At 46.9% G+C, this 18,821-nt stretch overlaps 2 protein-coding genes across 2 annotated transcripts in view; one reads left to right on the forward strand and one right to left on the reverse strand.

The window, feature by feature from the left end:
• C8A (complement C8 alpha chain) overlaps nt 1-4,976 on the forward strand; it is a 66,375-nt gene extending 61,399 nt beyond the window's left edge. The window contains exons 10-11 of the mRNA XM_066376396.1: nt 756-978; nt 4,561-4,976. Coding sequence (XP_066232493.1) covers nt 756-978; nt 4,561-4,712 — 375 coding nt within the window. The 3' untranslated portion in view covers nt 4,713-4,976. The remainder of the gene's footprint in view (nt 1-755; nt 979-4,560) is intronic.
• A 10,226-nt stretch (nt 4,977-15,202) lies between these two features.
• The window catches only part of C8B (complement C8 beta chain), a 38,345-nt gene continuing 34,726 nt past the window's right edge, over nt 15,203-18,821 (reverse strand). The window contains exons 11-12 of the mRNA XM_066376397.1: nt 18,243-18,311; nt 15,203-16,065 (exon numbers count right to left, since the gene is read on the reverse strand). Of these exons, the coding sequence (XP_066232494.1) occupies nt 15,914-16,065; nt 18,243-18,311 (221 nt within the window). The 3' untranslated portion in view covers nt 15,203-15,913. The remainder of the gene's footprint in view (nt 16,066-18,242; nt 18,312-18,821) is intronic.

Raw genomic sequence — 18,821 nt, forward strand, 5'->3', positions numbered from 1 at the left:
GACAAATGGCAATGTCAGGACATAGTTCTGGTTTGCACAACTAGAAGGTGCTACTGGCATCTTGAGGGTAAAAGCCAGAGATACTGCTAAACATTCAATAACGCACAGGAATTGCAACAAAGAATTATCCAGCTGGAAAATCAATAGTGCCGAGGTTGAGAAACCCTGGACTACAGTCATTCCGGGAATGGGTTGCCTCAAATGTTAATGATGCCCACCCACGCTTACCCATACATGTACTCACCACCCTTAGACTATTAAGGGATGTGCTTAGCAATGATAACATACTGTAACTACTTATCAGTACTTTGTTAATTCATATAGTCAAGGTTGACAACACACACACACACACACACACACACACACACACACACACACACACACCCTTTACACTCTTCCTAATTCCTAAAAGTGCTAGAGGAGACAGACGACTTGGCACAAATGGTTTTTGAGCTCCCCTCTTCCTCTGAGATTAGGGAACCACAACTTTCATAGGTTAGTAGGATCGTGACTCTTGCCCTTAACTGCATGATCCCGAGCTGGTCACACCAACACTGCTGTGCCTCCGCTTCTTCCTCTGCGGCTGGGCATTTGGCTCCTGCGTCACAGAGTGGCTGCAGTGGGAGGATGTGGAGCGTCCCTCAGGCTCTGTGCCTGTCACACAGCAGGCCTTCCAGGAGCTTGAGGGCCAGTTCCTGGGCTCCGGGACGCTGGACCGAGCCCAGGGAGGGCCTTCTGTTCTTTCTGTGCCACAGATGCAGCCTATCCATGAGCTGCTGCGACACACGACCCTGGGGCCCCTGGAGGTCAAGCGCCAGAACCTGCGCCGGGCCCTGGACGAGTACCTGAAGGAATTCAACCCCTGCCAGTGCGGGCCCTGCTTCAACAACGGGGTGCCCATCCTCGAGGGCACCAGCTGCAAGTGTCAGTGTCCCCTGGGTCGCAAGGGTCTTGCCTGTGAGAGAATGGAGAAAGAGGGTAAGTCTCCTGCAAGCTCACTCGTGTTCAAGCCTCGCCAGCTCGGAGAGGCCAGTGCAGAGGGGCTTTGGGGTTCCCGGTCTCTCACTCTGGTGCCCACTTGGCCACGACCCTGGAAACCCGCATGCTGGGCTTTATGGCTGACCCCACACTGAATGGGTCTTATCCTTTCTCTCTGCCATTAAGATCCTCTCTGAGAACTGTTTGATACCTGGGTGCCTACGGACAATAGGATTACATTTTGGAGGTCTACCGTAGTTTCCCAGGGCTGCCATAACAAGTTTCCTTAAGCTCGGTTGGTGGCTCAGAGCAACAGAAACGCGTTGTCTCATACTTTTGGAACTTAGAAGTCCAATATTGAGGTCTGTCGGCCAGAGTGGCTTTTGGAGGCGGGGAGGGAATGTGTCCCCTGCCTCTGCCCCGGCTTCTGGCTGGCAATCTGGCATTCTTAGGCCGGCAGAGGCCTTCTGGTTCCTGCCTGTCTCCACATGGTGTTCCCCACTCGCTAAGAACACTGGTCCTTAGATTAGCCTCCACCCCACCCCAGTCCAGCCACAACTCATTTTTAACTTGATTTAACCTGCTAAGACTCTATTTCCAAATCAAGTCACATTGGCAGGTAACAAGGGTTTGAACTTGAACATATCTTGGAAAGGGGCACAATTTAACTACTAGAAGGGTTAAGTATTTGTCATTCCAATGCAAGAAGTTATAACTAAAAAAAAAGAAACCAGGCTGGGGCAGAGAAGGTTTGGACATATATACCTGCACCAAGACCTGATGATGCCAGGGACAAAGGTTCTCAAACAGGGGGTGACAATCCACATCCTCTGCAAATGAACCAGTCTGGAGACCTGGTGTGAATCCCAACTGTTTCACTAACGTACTGTGAGCCTCTGGCTAATCACTTCTTTTATTCTGAGGCTCATCTTTCTCATTTAAGTTGTCTTTGAGCTTCAAGAATCTCTCTGCATGCTCCAGGCCCCAAGCTTCCAATTGTCCATGCATACAAAACTGCTCAGATGGTCCACAGAATGATGGTAAAAAAAACAAAAAAACACAAAAAACATTTGGGCTACCAAATCAGTGTATCAATAAAGGTTTAAAAAAAAGCCAGAATGGGTATATCTAAGGTACTACTGCTGGGTTCGTAAAACAAACTGTTCAGGCACAGGGGAGATGGGATGGAGCCTGGTTTCTAGATGAGGTGGTGGTGGGTTATAATTTCCCCATTGGGAGGCAGGATGGCACGGCTCTGGTGTCAGATAGGCCTTTGAAACTCAATGTTGCCAATTTTCATCTGGGAACCCCCTGTAAAATGGAGTATCAGTATGTTCATCACAGGCTGTGCTGAGGATTAAACTAGCTAAAGCGTGTGGCAGGCTCTGTTGTAATATGAGGAAGAGAGAGCTCCGTGGGGGGAGGGGCTGTCCTGAGGAGGCTGCTTGTCCGAATGCCCCCTGTGCTGTCTGGAGGGAGCACAGAGTAAGGCACACAAGCTGCCGGGGTTCCTGCAGGAGGAATCCTGAAAGGGATGAGTCACAGTGGCGAGTGTATTCCAGAGTCTTTAGGAAGAAAATGCAAAGAATATAAAAGCAAGCAGACCAATGACCAGGGCCAAGCCTGGTACAGTTTCCTCATGCAGTCTGGGAAAAGGTACTGCCTGACAAGTGGGGAAATGGAAGAACACAGAAAAACCACTCAGGGCCAACACGGCACAGCTCTGGGGCTGGAGGATTTTTTGACTTTTCAAGCAGAATGTGGATGGGGACTCTGGCCCCATCGGCCAGGCTGCTTTCCCAGAGGGAACAAATGTCAATGAGTAGAAAGAAGAACTCACCCTATTCTGTGCTGGGCACTCTCACACTTCGTGTGCACGAACCATTTATCTCCCCAAGGATGTTATGAGATAAATTTTACAAATGAGCAAACTAGGGCAGCAAGAAGATGAGGTAACTAGCTCAAAGCCATCTAGCTGAGGAATGTCAGAGCTAGGATTCAGATCCAAGGTGTCAGATGTTAGGACCCGAGTTTTTAACTGCTGCATTCTACTGATGTAGATCCTAAGAGTCAGGAGTTTTGGGGAATGAGGGCAGAGATTCTGAAATGATTATCATTTTTGGAGTGTAGGGAGGAAGTGTATGTCCCAGTTCACAGTTATCTGCCTAGTTTGGCTTAAAGGGAAAAACATGAGCCCTGCTTGGGTAAGGATACTTATAGCACATCAAGGGCCCTCAGAACCAGTGACCGACTTGGATCCCTGTCCACACAGTGTGGAGGCAGAGTAGGGAGTGCAAACTACCCTGACAGACATGCCTTTTCAGGGGTCTAATACTGGGCTCAGAGCTGGTCCATGCCGAGTCATATATACACACAGCGGGCACTGGAGAAGGGGGACATGGTGCCAGTGATGTGGGGATAGTGGCAGGGCACAAAGGGATGGGTCCTCCCCCTTCCAGCACCATTCTTCCTGAATGGTTACATTCAGTCAGCTGTAGGAAGCTCATGGCATTCCATTGACCATGTTCCAGTGGGGTGTGGACATCAGACTGAACTTTCAACCTGACAGATCAATCTGGCAAAAAAAACAAATCTAAGGTTGGGAGTTAGCCACATAGAGACCAATTGACGCAGGTCCCTCAGGATTTTCCCAGCAAACCTTCGCCTGTGGGGACAGAGTCACAGAGGTGGGAGAAAGAAACATGGAGAAGCCTGCTGTGGCTGCACCACCAGGGAGTCTAATTGCAGAGCCGGCAGGAACGTGCAGATAATCTAATCCAATAATATTCACACTGGGATCCGAAGAAACGAAGTGTAAGGGGCTGCCCCAGGGGAGCAGGGCCAACCAGACAGACACCCGGCTTCAAACAGGACAGCTTCACCCTCATCTGACTTCCATGCTGGGGCCCATGCAAGATTTCATTTTAGAAAAATAAACAATAATAAAAAAATGATGGAAAACCCCCCACTGGAGTAGTTCATCCTTTCCATTTTATGGAGGTGAAAGCTCAGGCCGGGAGAGGAGGTGAGCTTGCCCGGAGGCACAGAACCAGGAGGAGGGGCAGCCCCTCCTGGCTGGTTGTGTGAGCTGGGCTTCCAGACACACGGTCCACACGTGTGCTCTGGTGCTCTGGGAAGAGGACCTGTCAGCCGCCCTGGCCCGTCGTCAGAGTCTGAAGCGTTCTGATTTATTTGCAAGCCCTCATTGACAAGCCCAGCAATCCTCTCAGCAGGGGTGTGTATGAGTCCCCAGCGGGCCTCTGCTTCCTGCTGCTCACACCCTCCAGTGCCTGTGTCTGTCTTTCCGAGGGCACGCCTCCCTGCCTCGCTCAGCTATCCATCTTCCATGGAAACACAGGCTCCAATTTCATGAGATGGTCTCCCATGGGCCTCTTCTCACTCCAGCCAGAGTTTCAAATTAAGTGCGAGGCAGTGAGCATAGGTCTTGGTTGGCTACCCCAAGGCATTTCCCCAAGGAGGGGTTGCAGGCGACTCTAGGGCACCGGGTAATCCTCCCTCCATACTGTCTGCGCTCCTCTTTGGATGCTAACCTCCTTCTCCCCTGGGAAATGATCTGTGCAGGGGCCGCCGCAGAGGGCCGCTGGAGCTGCTGGAGCTCCTGGTCTGCTTGCACCGCGGGCACTCAGGCAAGGAGGAGAGAGTGCAACAATCCACCACCCAAGAACGGAGGCACCTCGTGTCCAGGGAAAGCAGTGCAGAGCCAGGCTTGCTGAGGGCCTCTGGGCACACGCAACAGATGTCACCACCTGCACTGACCACTGGAGAGCAACTTCTTACAGCTGAGAGAAAATGCCAATCAACGTGGATTTTATCCTTGCCCTGCCAGATCCCAGGCCTAAGACCAGGTTGTGTCATCTACAAGCAACTGTTCCTTCGCCACAAAAGTTAGCCATCCATCCAATAACTAGGTGTTGAGTGTTAACCAGAGTCTTGGTTCAGTTCACAGCACTTTGGATTATCCAAAAAAAAAGGAGAAATCTCAACCCATGTCTTAGAGGGACTTTTATAATGTTTGAGGTTAAGCGTACAAAGCAGGCAGATCAATGGCCAAAACCAAAGGATGATGAGAATTATCTCAGTTCTTTGATAATATTTGTTCATTAATAGAGTAATTATTAATTGGTAGAATAAGCAGTCACAGTAAAATAAAGATTGACTTGAGTTCCTTCAATTTTTCCTCATTTTGACTCATCTCCTGGTACTCCCTTCAACTAATGTCTTGTTTGCTTAAGTTCTCACCACAATATCATGTTTCTCCCAATTATTTTCTCACACTTTCCGTCACTGCATTCTTCACACTTAGCAATTATATATTGGGACCCATAACTCCTTTGACTATTTAGGACCCCTCTCCCCCCCGCCCCTGAAGGCAGGGATTAGCTTTGTTTGGCTCAGCACTGTATCCCCAGAGGCCAGGGCTGTGCTGTGCGTTGGGAGAGACCTAGGAAACGTCCATGGATGAAGTGAGGGGCTGAGCTCTAGAGACTATCCAAAGATGGGACCCATATTGGTCCAGTTCCCAGAGTGGAGCACAAATCGAAGGAGCCATCAATAATGATCAGTGGCACTTTCCTGACACACCTGGGGACAGGCAGCCTGTCAGGGTTCCACAGCGCTCCGGTCATGCCTCAAGGACTTGTCTGTTTACCCATGTTTCTCCTAGGGGCTGTGAGCTCCTTAAAGGTAGAATTTGTATTCCCAGTCAGTACAAGAAACATCTGTTGACTGATACACACACACACACACACACACACACACACACACACAAATACAATTAGAAGGGGTTTTAGGGAAAAACAGGAAATTGCTGAGTTAATGCCCAAATACGTGGCACATAAAACAAGTGCCACAGGAGGCCAGGTAGCAGAGAGAGACCACTCTTTCCATGTGGATTTTATATATGGAATGGGGCTTGATCCAGATCTCGAAGGGTTTTTGAATTAGGCAAAGGGGGAGGAGACCTTTAAGATAAGGAATTCAGCATGTAACTACGTTTGAAGTTAAGAAGGCTACTGGGGGGTGTGTAGGTGGGTGTGCTGGGAATGGGGAGTGGGGATGATGTTGAGTGTAAATAAAGTCAGTTATATAAAATACTTAAAACTGGCCTGTCACAGACAAAATTATTGGCATCACCCTTAATATTATTATTGTTCCTATTATTAATTAAAACTTCGAGTTTAAAAGTTTATTTCTGAACTCTTTAGATCTTCTATCTGAAGGAAGATAAAAAGACTTCCTTATTGCTTCTCAGCTGTCGTTAATTTACTCTTTAAGTTAATTTACATTAATAATGAATTTCCATTCCTTATTTAATGGAGGGGTGAGGGTAGTTACAAGATAGAATGTGATGGGAGGCCAGACTGGCCAGGCCAAGTATGCAATTTACAGATGACATTCAAGCTTGATCCAGAAGTGGTCATTCTCCGTCTTGGTTGCACATGAGAATCACCAGAGGAGTTTTTAAAACCCTGCTGTCCAAAGGCTATGAGCCAGACCAGTGAAGTCCGAATCTTTGGGAGTAGGAGCCATCAGTAGTTTTAAAAGCTCTCCTAGGTGATTCCAATGAAGCCAAGGCTGAGGACCTCTGAGAGTCTAGGAGTCATTCATTACATGTTAAAGGGCATGGGGTATGTCAGTGGTCCCCAACCCTCGGGCCAAGGACTGGTACCGGCCTGTGGGCCATTTGGTACCGGTCCGCAGAGAAAGAATAAATAACATATTATTTCCGTTTTATTTATATTTAAGTCTGAACGATGTTTTATTTTTAAAAAATGTCCAGATTCCCTCTGTTACATCCATCTAAGACTCACTTTTGACGCTTGCCTCGGTCACGTGATACATTTATCCGTCCCACCCTAAGGCCGGTCCGTGAAAATATTTTCTGACATTAAACCGGTCCGTGGCCCAAAGAACGTTGGGGACCACTGGGGTATGTGATCAAATAAATGAGCAGTAAGGTTTCTGTGTGTGTGTTTATCTAGTCTTATCAAGGACCTCTGAAGATTTGTTCTATGAGGCCCATTTTACAGCTAAGATAACTTGAGTCTCGGTGAGGCTGAACCTCATGGGTCACCGATCTGGCCAGCCAGCCAGGCTTTGAAGGTAGTCCTTCAAGCGCATGCTCCCCTACCTTTGCTCTGTGCTGTCTACTAGTGGAGGCACTAGGAGGATGGTGTGCAGGGCACAAGGGAGATGGAAGAAACCAGAGGCAAGCAAGTCCCATGGGAGCTAATGTGCAGTGATCTAAGTGGGAGACGAGAACGTTGGAATTAAGCAGTTGCTTGGATCACCTGTGAGCCGAGACCACCAGAGAGCAATGCCACCTATCTGTCATTTGAGCAGGAGAACCAAGGCCAGTGCCTGTTCCCCTCCTCTGAAGATGCTGCATCCCCCAGGAGTTCTAGAAATTAAAAGCAGCAGCGGCACTTTCGGAAGCAGCAGCCCTTCACCGATCTGTGCCTTTCCCTCTTCAAGAACGCCCGGCTCTCTCCGAGCAAAAGGCAAAAAGCTCGTCAAATGTGTTCTCCCTCAGGTCCTTCCAGGAGAGCTATAATCTAAGGTTTTATAGGTAGCAGATGTAAAAACATGGTTTAAAGATATAATCTTCAGCTTGACAAGGCGTCTTTTGAAAAGTAAATTAATGACAGAATGAAAAGCAATAAGGAGATGCTTTTTCCTCTCTTTTTCTTTGAGATAGAGGCAGATCTAAAGCATTCAGCGCTCAATGAATCTCTTCTGAACTACATGCCTTCAGGGTAGAGAAAATGGACAGAGAGAAAAGGTAGGCTTCAAAACTCACACTGCAGCAATGAGAGATGGCAGAGTGACAAGGTCAGGAGCCCTGAGAGGAAGGGGCTGAGTAAGGGATTATAGCAAAGGGTGCTTCTTTTCAGCAAGGCTGCGACCCCCTCACTTGGAAACAGCCGAGCTCTTGCGCTAGGCCCTGTACTGGGTGCTGGAGGTACAGGAATGAATCAGACGTCATTCTGGCCCTGGAAGAAGGTTTGGTCTGGGGGAGGTCTGCACTGTGGCAGCAGGTCCCCCACCAGCAGCACACCCAGGGCCTGGAGGAGGAGGAGAGGATGGCCAGAGGATTCAGGGAAGTGAGCAGGAGTTAGACAAGCAAAGGGAGGTGAGAGAGGGCAGGATGGGACAGAGGAAATAGCACGGGCAAAGTCGCAGAGGTAGGAAACCATGAGGAGGGCTGGGGGTGGATACTGCTTAGTCCCCGGGTCTGGATGGACACTGGCCATTCTCAGGCTGGGGCAGCTGAGTTTGTACCTTGGGTTTGGTCACGGGGCCTTTCCTTGAGGGCAGCGGTGCTTGGTCCAAGGGAGACCGCACAACCATTGTTATCAAGCCCCAGCATTTTGAACTGGCTTCACAAGGTTCTCTCTGACCTAACACAATGTACTGCCCCATCTTTATCTTCCATTTCAGAATCTATGAGCCAATTGTAATCAGAATCAAAGCCCTGTAATAACTTGCCCTTGGTTTGCTCTCTGTTTCCTTCCATTTACTCTTCCCTCAGTCATGCTGCTCTAACCACTCAAGTCTTTGTGATGTTCCTCACATGTGCCAAGCTCTCTCATGCCCCAGGACATTTGCACTTGCTGTCCCCTCTGCCTGAAATGCTCAACTCCTAAATGAGCTCACCCAAGACTTATTCCCTTGTTTCATTCAAGTCTCTGCTCAAATATTAGTCCTCTAAACTTTACCCTCATTTATTATTTTCTGTGTATGGCACATATCATGCCTAAGATATTTATAGATTTGCCTCACCTCCAGGGAATACCTTCCACGTTAACATGCAAGCTTTTTCATGACTAGATCTCCAATACCTAGAATAATATTTGGCCTTAATAGGGTTCTGATGCTATTTGTTGAATGAATGAGCTATTTCCAATTTAGTTCCCTAAATAGGTTGGGCTTTTTGTCCCCTCCAGGCCTTTGCACATGCTACCCAGGAGCACCCCTCCTGCCAGCTCACACTTTCTCCTGTCTCTTCCCCAGCAGTCTTCAGGGTATTGGTCTAGTGACCATTCACCCAGAAAGCCAGGACTGACCCCTCCCATGCTCCCATACTGCATCAGGTGTTACCCCCCCTCACCTGGCTCTATAGTCCAGCACTTTACATACCCCATCACTGAAGCCTACTCGCCTGGCCCCCACCCAGTGACTTCCTGCAAGGTGGATGGGAATTCGAATTTAATTTTGGAGCCCCCCAGCACCTAGCATTGTGTTTGGAGCTTCCCAGTAAAAGTCTATTGAATGCTGTTCTCTCTCTGACCTCTTTGTACTAGAGCAGCGATTTTCAACCTTTTCCATCTCATGGCACACATAAACTAATTACTAAAATTCTGCAGCATATCAAGTATATATTTTTTGCTGATTTGACAAAAAAATTAGGTATAGTTTTGATTCATTCACACTAATGGCTATTGTTGTGTTCACTGTTGTCATTTTATCTGACCATGTAAGGCAGAAGAGGTCAGTGCCCCTGACTAAATGGTTAGATGTTTCATGTTTTACGGATTCTTATGGTGCGCCGGGGTTCCGTGGCACACTGGTTGAAAATCGCTGTGCTAGAGTCAGAGGCTCCAATACAGGCCTTGCCTGGAGTGTGCAGGAATTTGTGAAAGAGAACTGTGTGGAAGAAGATGTTTTCACGGATGGACTCCTGGATCCTGCAGCCCTCCTCGTGCACCAGCGGAGAGCCCACCCGGTCCGAGAGGCAGCACTCCCATAAAAGAGAGCTGCCTTCCCTGCTTTGTGTAGGAAGGCCCATCAAATCGAGTTTAAAATTCTGCATTCATGGCCTTGGCATTCCCCTCCCAACCTCTGGGAGAGATAAAGGAAAATATGTTTCCCTTCTATATTAACAGCTTAAAATGTGAGATAAATCCTCCCATCCTAACCTATTTTTAACAAATGGACTCTGCTGTCCATTGGTATGATACATGTCTGAAGGATCTATTTACCCATTCTATTTCTTTAGAGATAGCAGCTAAGAAGTTTTATCTATTATTTGTCTCCCTCCCCCACGCCCATTTTCCTAACCAAGCCCGTGGAGCAAGCAGTTGATGGATGGATGGTGTGGGGATAAAAGGCGCCGGAACCAGATCGTTTTCAGGATATGAACAAACTGGCTTATTAACAAGGAGGCCCGTCTGGCAGGAGGTGGTGGGGGACGGAGGAGTGGATACCAGACAATGGTCAGTGATGGATGAAGGAACACCTGGGGTTGCAAGGTGTAGACGTGAGATAACTGGTGGACGCAGCCACCGATAATGGGAGCACCCTGGCTCGGAGCAGCCTCCTGCACAGGGGGCAGTGTCAGACCAGCCTCTCGGCTGCCTTTGACAGTCCTCCCCACTACAAACGCAATCCCTGTTTCTTCTTTTCTTTTTGCAAAATGTATTCTTATGAGGCTGGGCAGGGTTAAAAAAAAAAGGGGGGCAGATATCAGGCAGGGCTGGTGGTTTAGCGCCCAAGAATAGGAAGGCAGTTCAGCATCCACCATGTGCCAGGCACTTTGGGAAGATGGCGATCCCTTTACATGTATGTCATTCATTTCTTACGCGTGTGCCATTTAGAGCACTGCCACATTTTCTGATGAGGACACTGAGGCACAGAGAAGATAAATGACTTTTCAGGGTCGCTCAGCTAGGAAGTGGTGATGTTGGGTCCAGAGGCGGATTAAGGTCAGTTGAGGTCCCAGGTGCAGAAGAAAATATTGGGCCCCTTACATTAGAAAAAAGTGTCAAGTTGGGGTTTTGCAGGGCCCTTCAGAAGTCGGGGCCCAGGGTGTGTGCCCAGTGTGCCCACTGTTATATCCGCCTCTGGTTGGGTCTTATTCCTTTGTTTGTCTGCCCCAAAGCCCTCTGATTGGCCCTGTTTCTCCACTACTGAATACCATACTGGGGGCCTTTCTCTGCCTCTTCTGTGCAGGCGGGCTGGTGGGCAGGCCCCCACTGTGCAGCGCAGCAGTGAATGTGCTCCTGCTGCAGTGGGCAGATGGGGAGCAGGGCACCAGCAGCCCTCGGACTCGGGCAGTCCTGCCTCCTGCAAGCTGTGTGGTCTTGGGCAAATCGCTTAGTCTCTCCGAGGCTTCTGTCAGAGGCAGATAATAAATCCTCCCTCTCGTCGTCATTGAGAGGATTAAGTGGGATTAGGTATGTGCAAGTTCTTTGTAACTAGTAATGCCCTCTGCAAATATTAGTTGTTATGCTGTTACATTTTTCCTAATAACCCAGAGCCTGCGATATAAAAAGCCCTCCCTGTCCTTTATTAAGACATCTCCTAGGTGCTGAGCTATTCTATGTCTTTCTTGTTCTCATGTGCTGTAGTGGGTTTCACTCTGAAATGTCTTTAAAGCAGTTTTCAATGACTTTAAAAAGACAAATAAACCAACCATTGCTCTTGTTGATGTTTTGAGAATCCCTAGAAACAACAATGTCAACGATACAGCTAAGTACAGCGGGCTGGCTCTGTCCCCAGTGCACTTCTGAGTACAGTAGTTCACATAATGCTCACAGAATCCCAAGAGGTTGCGACTGTCACCATCCCCAGCTCACAGATGAGGAAACAGAGGCACAGATGAGTATATAACTTGTATAAGACCACAAAACTAGCCAGTCACGGAGCCAAGCCGTGTCACAGAGGCCAGAGTCTGCACCAGAGAACACACTTGGAAGCACCCGCTCTCTAGCCGGCCTTTCCGATCTGCCTGAGAGGCTGTGCGGTCCCCGGGGTCGCTCAGTCAAGCTCTCAGTTCCTTACTTCCTTGATATCGGAATCTGGCCAAACGTTTGAGAGAGACAACTCAGGGAGAAACCAACCACACAGAAAACTCTGATTGCACATTCAATAAACAGGGAATTGTGAAGACTTCGGTGTCCGGTTCCAGTGTGTGCCTGTGAAGTGGACTTCTGCATGGGCTACAGTGAACCTGTGATGAGACGATGAAAGTGGAGGCAGACTGTTGGAAGACAATTTTATAAGCGACTCTTTATTTCCTGGCCCCACCACATCCTGGGCAGGGCTCTTACCCATGTCCGGTTTTGTTTTTTTCATTAACCAGCAAATGTGCCTCCCAGGCTTTCTCCAGGGCCATGATGGCGGACTTTTTCGCTCTTTCCCTCTGTCAAGTTTCCCGGAAGATTTCTGGTGGTCCCCAGTGGGTGTTACCAGCACTCCTCAACAAGTATTCTCAGCCCCTCTCTGACGTCAGCTTTCTGCCTCTCTCATTTGATGCTTTGTTGTCCATGCTGTCCATGAACTTGGATGAAGGCGCCTCCACTGGCCACTGGCGGGCAGGTTGTTGCTATATCAGGCTTCTGTACCCCAAACTTCTTGAGGCCACCCCACCACCACGTGCCACCAATGCACTAAAGTTTCCCACTGTCCTGAGAAGTTTCTGCCCTCAACTCCACACACATCTTTTCTATTAGTTCATTAATTCATGCAATAACTATTCACTACTGCCTGATTGTTCCAGGCACTGTACCAGGTCCCAGGGATACAGAGGGCAGCAGGCAGACACTGTCCCTGCCTTCATGGACACTATATTTGAGAAGGAGTTTGAGATGACAAGTGAGTAAATTATAATACAAGGTCTGCAAAGCCTGGAAACGTCGGTAAATAGATGGATCATCATTGGGGCATCTTCAATCAGTAAAACAAAATATTTCTCTATCAAAATGCTAATCATGGAAGTCCCCAGAGAGACCTGGCTGGTGTCCTAAGGGCTTTCTGTCCCTTAGAGGCTAGAAAACGCTCTTTCGCTCTTTGTGTTTTTACAAAGTGTCCGGGAGCAGGCCACAGCCCTCTTCCTGAGAAAGAAGATGGAGTTTTCCTCTGGATTCCCTGCCAGCAGCTGCCCTTTCTTGGGTCTCCCTGCACCCCAACACCCTCTCACCTCGATTCCACAGTCAGTTCATTCACAGTAAGGATCAGGTATCCCTCTGAAACTTTTTATGCATGTCACCTGGTAACTGCATTAATACTTACCCCATCAAATCCAGAGAAAGATTAAGTGAGATAATGTAGGCTACAAGACTTCATCAGCAGAAAAGCACTCTATAATTGGCAGCTATTATCATAATTATAATAATTATTATTTCCACAGAAGTTACGTTATTAGCCGAAGGTCATATAGGAGGAAGCATCGATACAGAGTACCCCGCCCGCCCCCCCCCCCCATCCCCCCACATCAAGCACACAGCGGAGCTCATAGTAAGTTCAGAGATTCATGCTTTTGGATGTAAAACTCTCCCACATCCGGGTATTCTGTGCTTGTTCAGCCTCCAGGACCACTGCCAAACCCCTGCCTACACTGTGCCCCACGGACCCTGCAACCGCAACACGGGTACGCTGTGCAAATGACGGTCGCCAAGGTTTTCCAAAAGCACAGTTCGCATTTATTTTGTTTAATTTTTACATTATGTTTGAGCCTCCTCTTAAATGCATTTGTTTGCAAAAAGAGCCACGAGGGAAAGTTCAGCCCACAAATAGGAATATAATTATTGCACAGGTTAGCAGCGCCTGGGCGTCACCCGGGTTTTCACCGGTGCTCCACAATTCAATTGTCTCTCCTTCAAGACCAAATTTAATAGGATAAACAATTTCTGCTAAACGCAATAAACGTGAACCTGGGCTGTCATCTCCATAATCAACTCAAATTTCCCATTAGAAGCGGTAGCTGTGATTGAGATTCATAATTTAATTTGGCGGCGCTGACATCAATGTACTGGTGTCGGCTTCACGGAGCCTCCCATCAACCGAAGACAGAACCGCTCTTACCTATCTCTGGGGAATCTTAAAAGAAGATAGATTATAACTCAAGAAAATTATACGGCCCCGGTATAATGAAAGAGATAAAACATTATTGGATTAGCCTGTTGAAATAACAGCAGACAGCAAAGAAATAATATTAAGCCAAAAAAAGGCCCAGACCCGTCAGCTCAGTTGCAGGGGACACGAGGAGGCAGAAAGGCAGATAGAGCCACCACACTTGCGGCAACACCGCCAGCAGCAAAAGTCAGCTCCTTCCAGGCCAGACTGGTGGGTGGTAGTGCCCCAGGCTTTAGGGTCATGGACAAGTCAAGGTCCCAGGCCTCAGCACTGAGCCCAGTAGGAAACTCAAAGCAGATGATGCAGCCAAAAGAAAAAAAAAAGGGGGGGGGGGGAAACTGGTTGAAAACGAATAGGACTAACCAATTTACCTTCCACCAACTTGCTTTTTCCAACTGATTTACTTTCAACAAATTCACATAAAGTTCTGGAATCAGACCGAATGTACCCAAGAGCAAAGAAAATATTATGGCATATTTTAATAACCTAGATTGGAATAAAGGAGAGCAATAAAGAGTAAATGATCACTTGATTCAATCTAGAGAGTAAAAAAAAACTTTTTGGTTTTTAGTAACCCGAAGATCAACCACCTTGTTATTCTTCTCTTCACGTGACTCCCTCCCCCAAACGGGATCTGCACAAAAGCACGAGTGAGCAAAAGCAAATGTACAGCGGTAAAGGAGGCTTACACTGCACACAGCCCCACAGCCGTCAACTTGAACTCTCCTTGATGTTTCCTCTTCCAGCCAACACAACCTTCCCTCTATTTTTTTCTCTTCTCTTCTATTTTAAACTGTCTCTCATTCAACTATCTGTTTACCTGGCTCTTATCTCCAACACAGGATCTTCTCTGGGTACCCACTCATGTCACAGCAATTCAGCTCTGCCCCAGAACACCTGCTTGCAACATACACAACCACATTCTTCCTGTGCTCTGCATCCAAGGGAGCTGAGGAACCGGAATTCACACTCCTCAGGATGCATGGGAGATTTGTCAGTCACACACATGCAGCAAATTATCCTATCTTTTACTGCATAAAATATTAGTTGTTGGCCTGGTGTGTGGAAGTCCCGGGTTTGATTCTTGGTCAGGCACACAGGAGAAGCAACCATCTTCTTTTCCAACCCTTCCCCTCCCCTTCTCTCTCTGTCTCTCTCTCTTCAGCCATGGCTTGAATGCTACCAGTGAGTTGACCTCAGGTGCCAAAATAGCTCAGTTTTCCAAATAATGCAGCAGATGGGCAGAGAGAGCATCGCCCTGTAGGGGGCCTGTCAGATGGATCCGTCAGGGCTCATGTGGGAGTCTGTCTGTCTCTTACTTAATAAAATAAATAAATAAAATAAAATATTCTTTGTTAATCAAATGCCCAAATTTATTGAGAGGAAGGGAGCATCCTATTCTCGAGCTTTAAACCCTGGAACCCAAGTGCCCAGGTTTGCAGCCCAGCTGTGCCTTTTCCCAACTGTACAACCTTGAACAAGTCACTTAACTGATCTAAGCCTCACTTCCCTCACCTGTTGAATAAAGCTAATATATAGCATCCACCTTATAACGTTGTCATGAGGGTGGAATGAATTAACAAACTGATGAATTAAGCACTGCGGCTGGTACAAAGTAATCAATAAATATTCACTGTCATTGTGATTGAATGAGACAGTATACCCCTCAAGGGAGGATCAACTTAATATCTATTCATTACTTCATTTTTGGACACCTGGTCGGCCAGTTACTGCCAGACAGTAGGACTTCAAAGTGACTAACTCCCCACACAGTTCTTGGCTGGTAGTAAATGTGAGTAAAAGGAAACTGTAGAGATGAGTGAAGTGAGAATTACCAAGATGCTTATGCCCTTAAGGAACCTACAATTATTGTTTAACTCCTATGTGTTCCAATCAATTCGCATTTCACAAATCTTTATTTTAAACATCCTGAATGTCACTGCCCTTGTCCCCTGGGCTGGCCCCAGGTGGGAGCTAGTGTGGGGGTGAACTGCCTGAGCTCCTAGGGTTCAGGTCTCACTGTGTACAGCCTACAGTAATGTCATCAGCACTCCCTTCCTTAACAGGTGAGTGTTTCTGAAGCAGGGCCCAAGCAGGAGCTGCCCCCATTTTGAGGAGGTGGATTGTTGCACTGCCTTTGTCTTGTTTTTTGTCCTCCAGAACACGAAGACCAGTTTGACCAGCAATTCCACCGCCCATCAATGGGGACATCTATAAGAAAGAAGGAACATTAATCGACCCTTATTACACTATGGTGCCCTATAGGTGACATGAGATATATAATTTGAATCTCTGATCTTCTCTTCCAGTCAACTGTCTTTCTTTCAGGCTATTGTTCTCACTGTGCTTCCTTTAACCACAGGGCCTTTGCATGTGCTTTCCCCCTGCTCAGAACAGTCTATGCATCTAGTCGGTCCTATTCACCCTTCAGACCTCAGTTTGTTATTCCTACAGGAAAAACTTCCCTGACTCCCAACTCCCTAGCAGTTCTTCATATTTGAAACTCTTAGAGCATTTTATAGCAGTCACAATTAATACTTTAAATATATTTCTGGAACAATTCAAATAATGTTGGCCTTTCTAAAAGGGAATCTCCATGATGACAAACACTATATCTGACTTGCTCACCATGGAATCCCAGCACCTAAGCCAGCACACAGGAGGCCCTTAATGAATATTTGAGGAATGAAAGGTTTCCAGCTTAGACACTTCTCTGCTACGGGATGCTGGGTGGTTTACTTCTCAAGGTATAAAATAGGAGCTGCATTATCTACTGCGAGCCTTGTGTGTGTTACATGGGTAATAACACTCTGTGCTTCCTCCTTGATACTTGCCTTTTCCCAAAGGATTTCTTGGTTGATGAGACTGGCAAATAATCAATTATATCCACCATGATATATCATGCGTCTGGCTGAGCCTCTTAACTCACAGTGTAATTCTGGGCACACTACTTAGTATCTCTGGGCCTCTCCATTTGTAAAATGAGAAGGCTGGAGCAGTTTTCCAAGGTCTCTTCCAACCAGTGAAACCCTGTGACTATATGCCACATCGGTCCCACACTGCCTGGCAGAGCACTGCATGGGCCTGGCGGAAACGCAGGAAAGGAGGGAGTGAAGAACCCCGAGCAAGGCACTGGGGAGGGGACAGTGCAGGTAGGAGCCAAGATCGAAGACGGGAGAGTCAGACCCACTAGGCCTGAACCTGGGTTCCTACACTTACTGTGAACATTTGGCAAGTTAGTTCATGGCCCATTAAACCTCAGTTTCTTCATCTTTAAAATGGGGATATTGATAGTATCTATTTTATGAGGTTGCTGTGAGGATTTAAAGATTTTATATGTGTAAAATACAAAATATGTGAAGTAGATGTAAAATTAATATATGTAAAACAAAAACGGATTTAATATAGGTTAGCACCATTTACTTAGCTCTAATATAAACTAACCAATATTTATGTGGCTCTTACAATGTGTTCAGTGTCATTCTATGTGCTTCATATGTCTGATTAGAGACTCCAGATAACTCTGTGAGATAGTGACTATCATTGTCTCCATTTTACAGATGAAGAAACTGAGGAACGAAGAGGTGAAGTAAGTTGCTCAAGGTCACAGTTATTAAATGATAGCGATGGAATTTGAACCCAGCTGAGTCCATGCACTCAGCAAAGTGCCTAGTACACAGCAAAGTGCCTAATAAATGTTTATTGTTTCTATTTGATGGGCCATTTCCTTTTTTAATGGTATCACCAAAGAGTTGCAGAAAGGAAAACAAAGGGAAGGAGAAGTAGGGGGTTGAGGACTCTTAGATAATAAACTGGTCAAAGAATCTGAGAGCTGGAAGGGAACTTGATGATTTCGTCTTTCATTTGTTACTTCAACACGTATCACTGAGCAGCCCTGTGCTGGGACATGGGGACACAGAGATAAATTGACCATCCCTACTCACAGACACAGGGGAAACAGACACACAGAACCCAAAATCATGTGCCAAGAGCTACAATAAATATATGTTCAAAGTTCTATAGGAGTGCAAAGGAGGAATCAACTAATTCTACTTGGGAAGAGGGAGGAGTTAGAAGACTTGCTACAGAACAAGGAACGTCTACCCTGGATCTTGAGGGCTGAAAAGGAGTTCACTAAATAATAAAAAAGAAAAAGGTAAATATTCCAGAATGATCCAAAGAGATGACCTGCAAATGGCATTGGTAACAAGAAATACTCTCAGTTGTGAAAATAATGAAATACACTGTCAGGAGCCAGGATGAACCTCAAGTTTCATAGCGTCCAGCTCCCTACCAGACACCCCCAGCTTGCTCTTGCTCTTTTGAATTGTTCTCTGGATTTCCCCAGAGTTTTCTCCCCCCAACCCCAGCTCTCAAAGACTTCTTACTTTTCCGTAAGGTGATCTCACAGGCTTGGCCTCGAAATCCACTGGGACAGATGCATTCACAGCGCGATCCTGAGAGAACAGAGCATAGGGAAGGTGAACTAGAACCACGTGTACACAGACTCTGGGAGGTCAGTTCCCCGTGTCACTGCTTTTCCATTAGGTGAAAAGAGGGCAAACATGTAGTTGGAAGGTTCAAAATAAGAAAGTTCAGTGCCAAGAATATCTACTCCTTCCTTGAGGGTTCTTTGGTCCTAGAAAAAAACATATGTAGCCTGACCTGTGATGGCACAGTGGATAAAGTGTCACCCTGGAATGCTGAGGTCACCTGTTTGAAACCCTGGACTTGCCTGGTCAAGGCACATATGGGAGTTGATGCTTCCTGCTCCTCTTCCTTTTCTTCTCTCTCTCTCTTTCTCTCTACCCTCTCTCTCTAAAAATGAATAAATAAAATCTAAAAAAACAAACAAAAACAAAACCATATTTATTGCTATCATGAGAAAATTTTTGGAGTTGTTGAGGAATATTACACATGAGCAGAAATTTGACCTAACCTTAGGTGTTCAGAGTTAGAAATTACAT

This window comes from Saccopteryx leptura, chromosome 3, assembly GCF_036850995.1.
Source record: "Saccopteryx leptura isolate mSacLep1 chromosome 3, mSacLep1_pri_phased_curated, whole genome shotgun sequence".
NCBI lineage: Eukaryota > Metazoa > Chordata > Mammalia > Chiroptera > Emballonuridae > Saccopteryx > Saccopteryx leptura.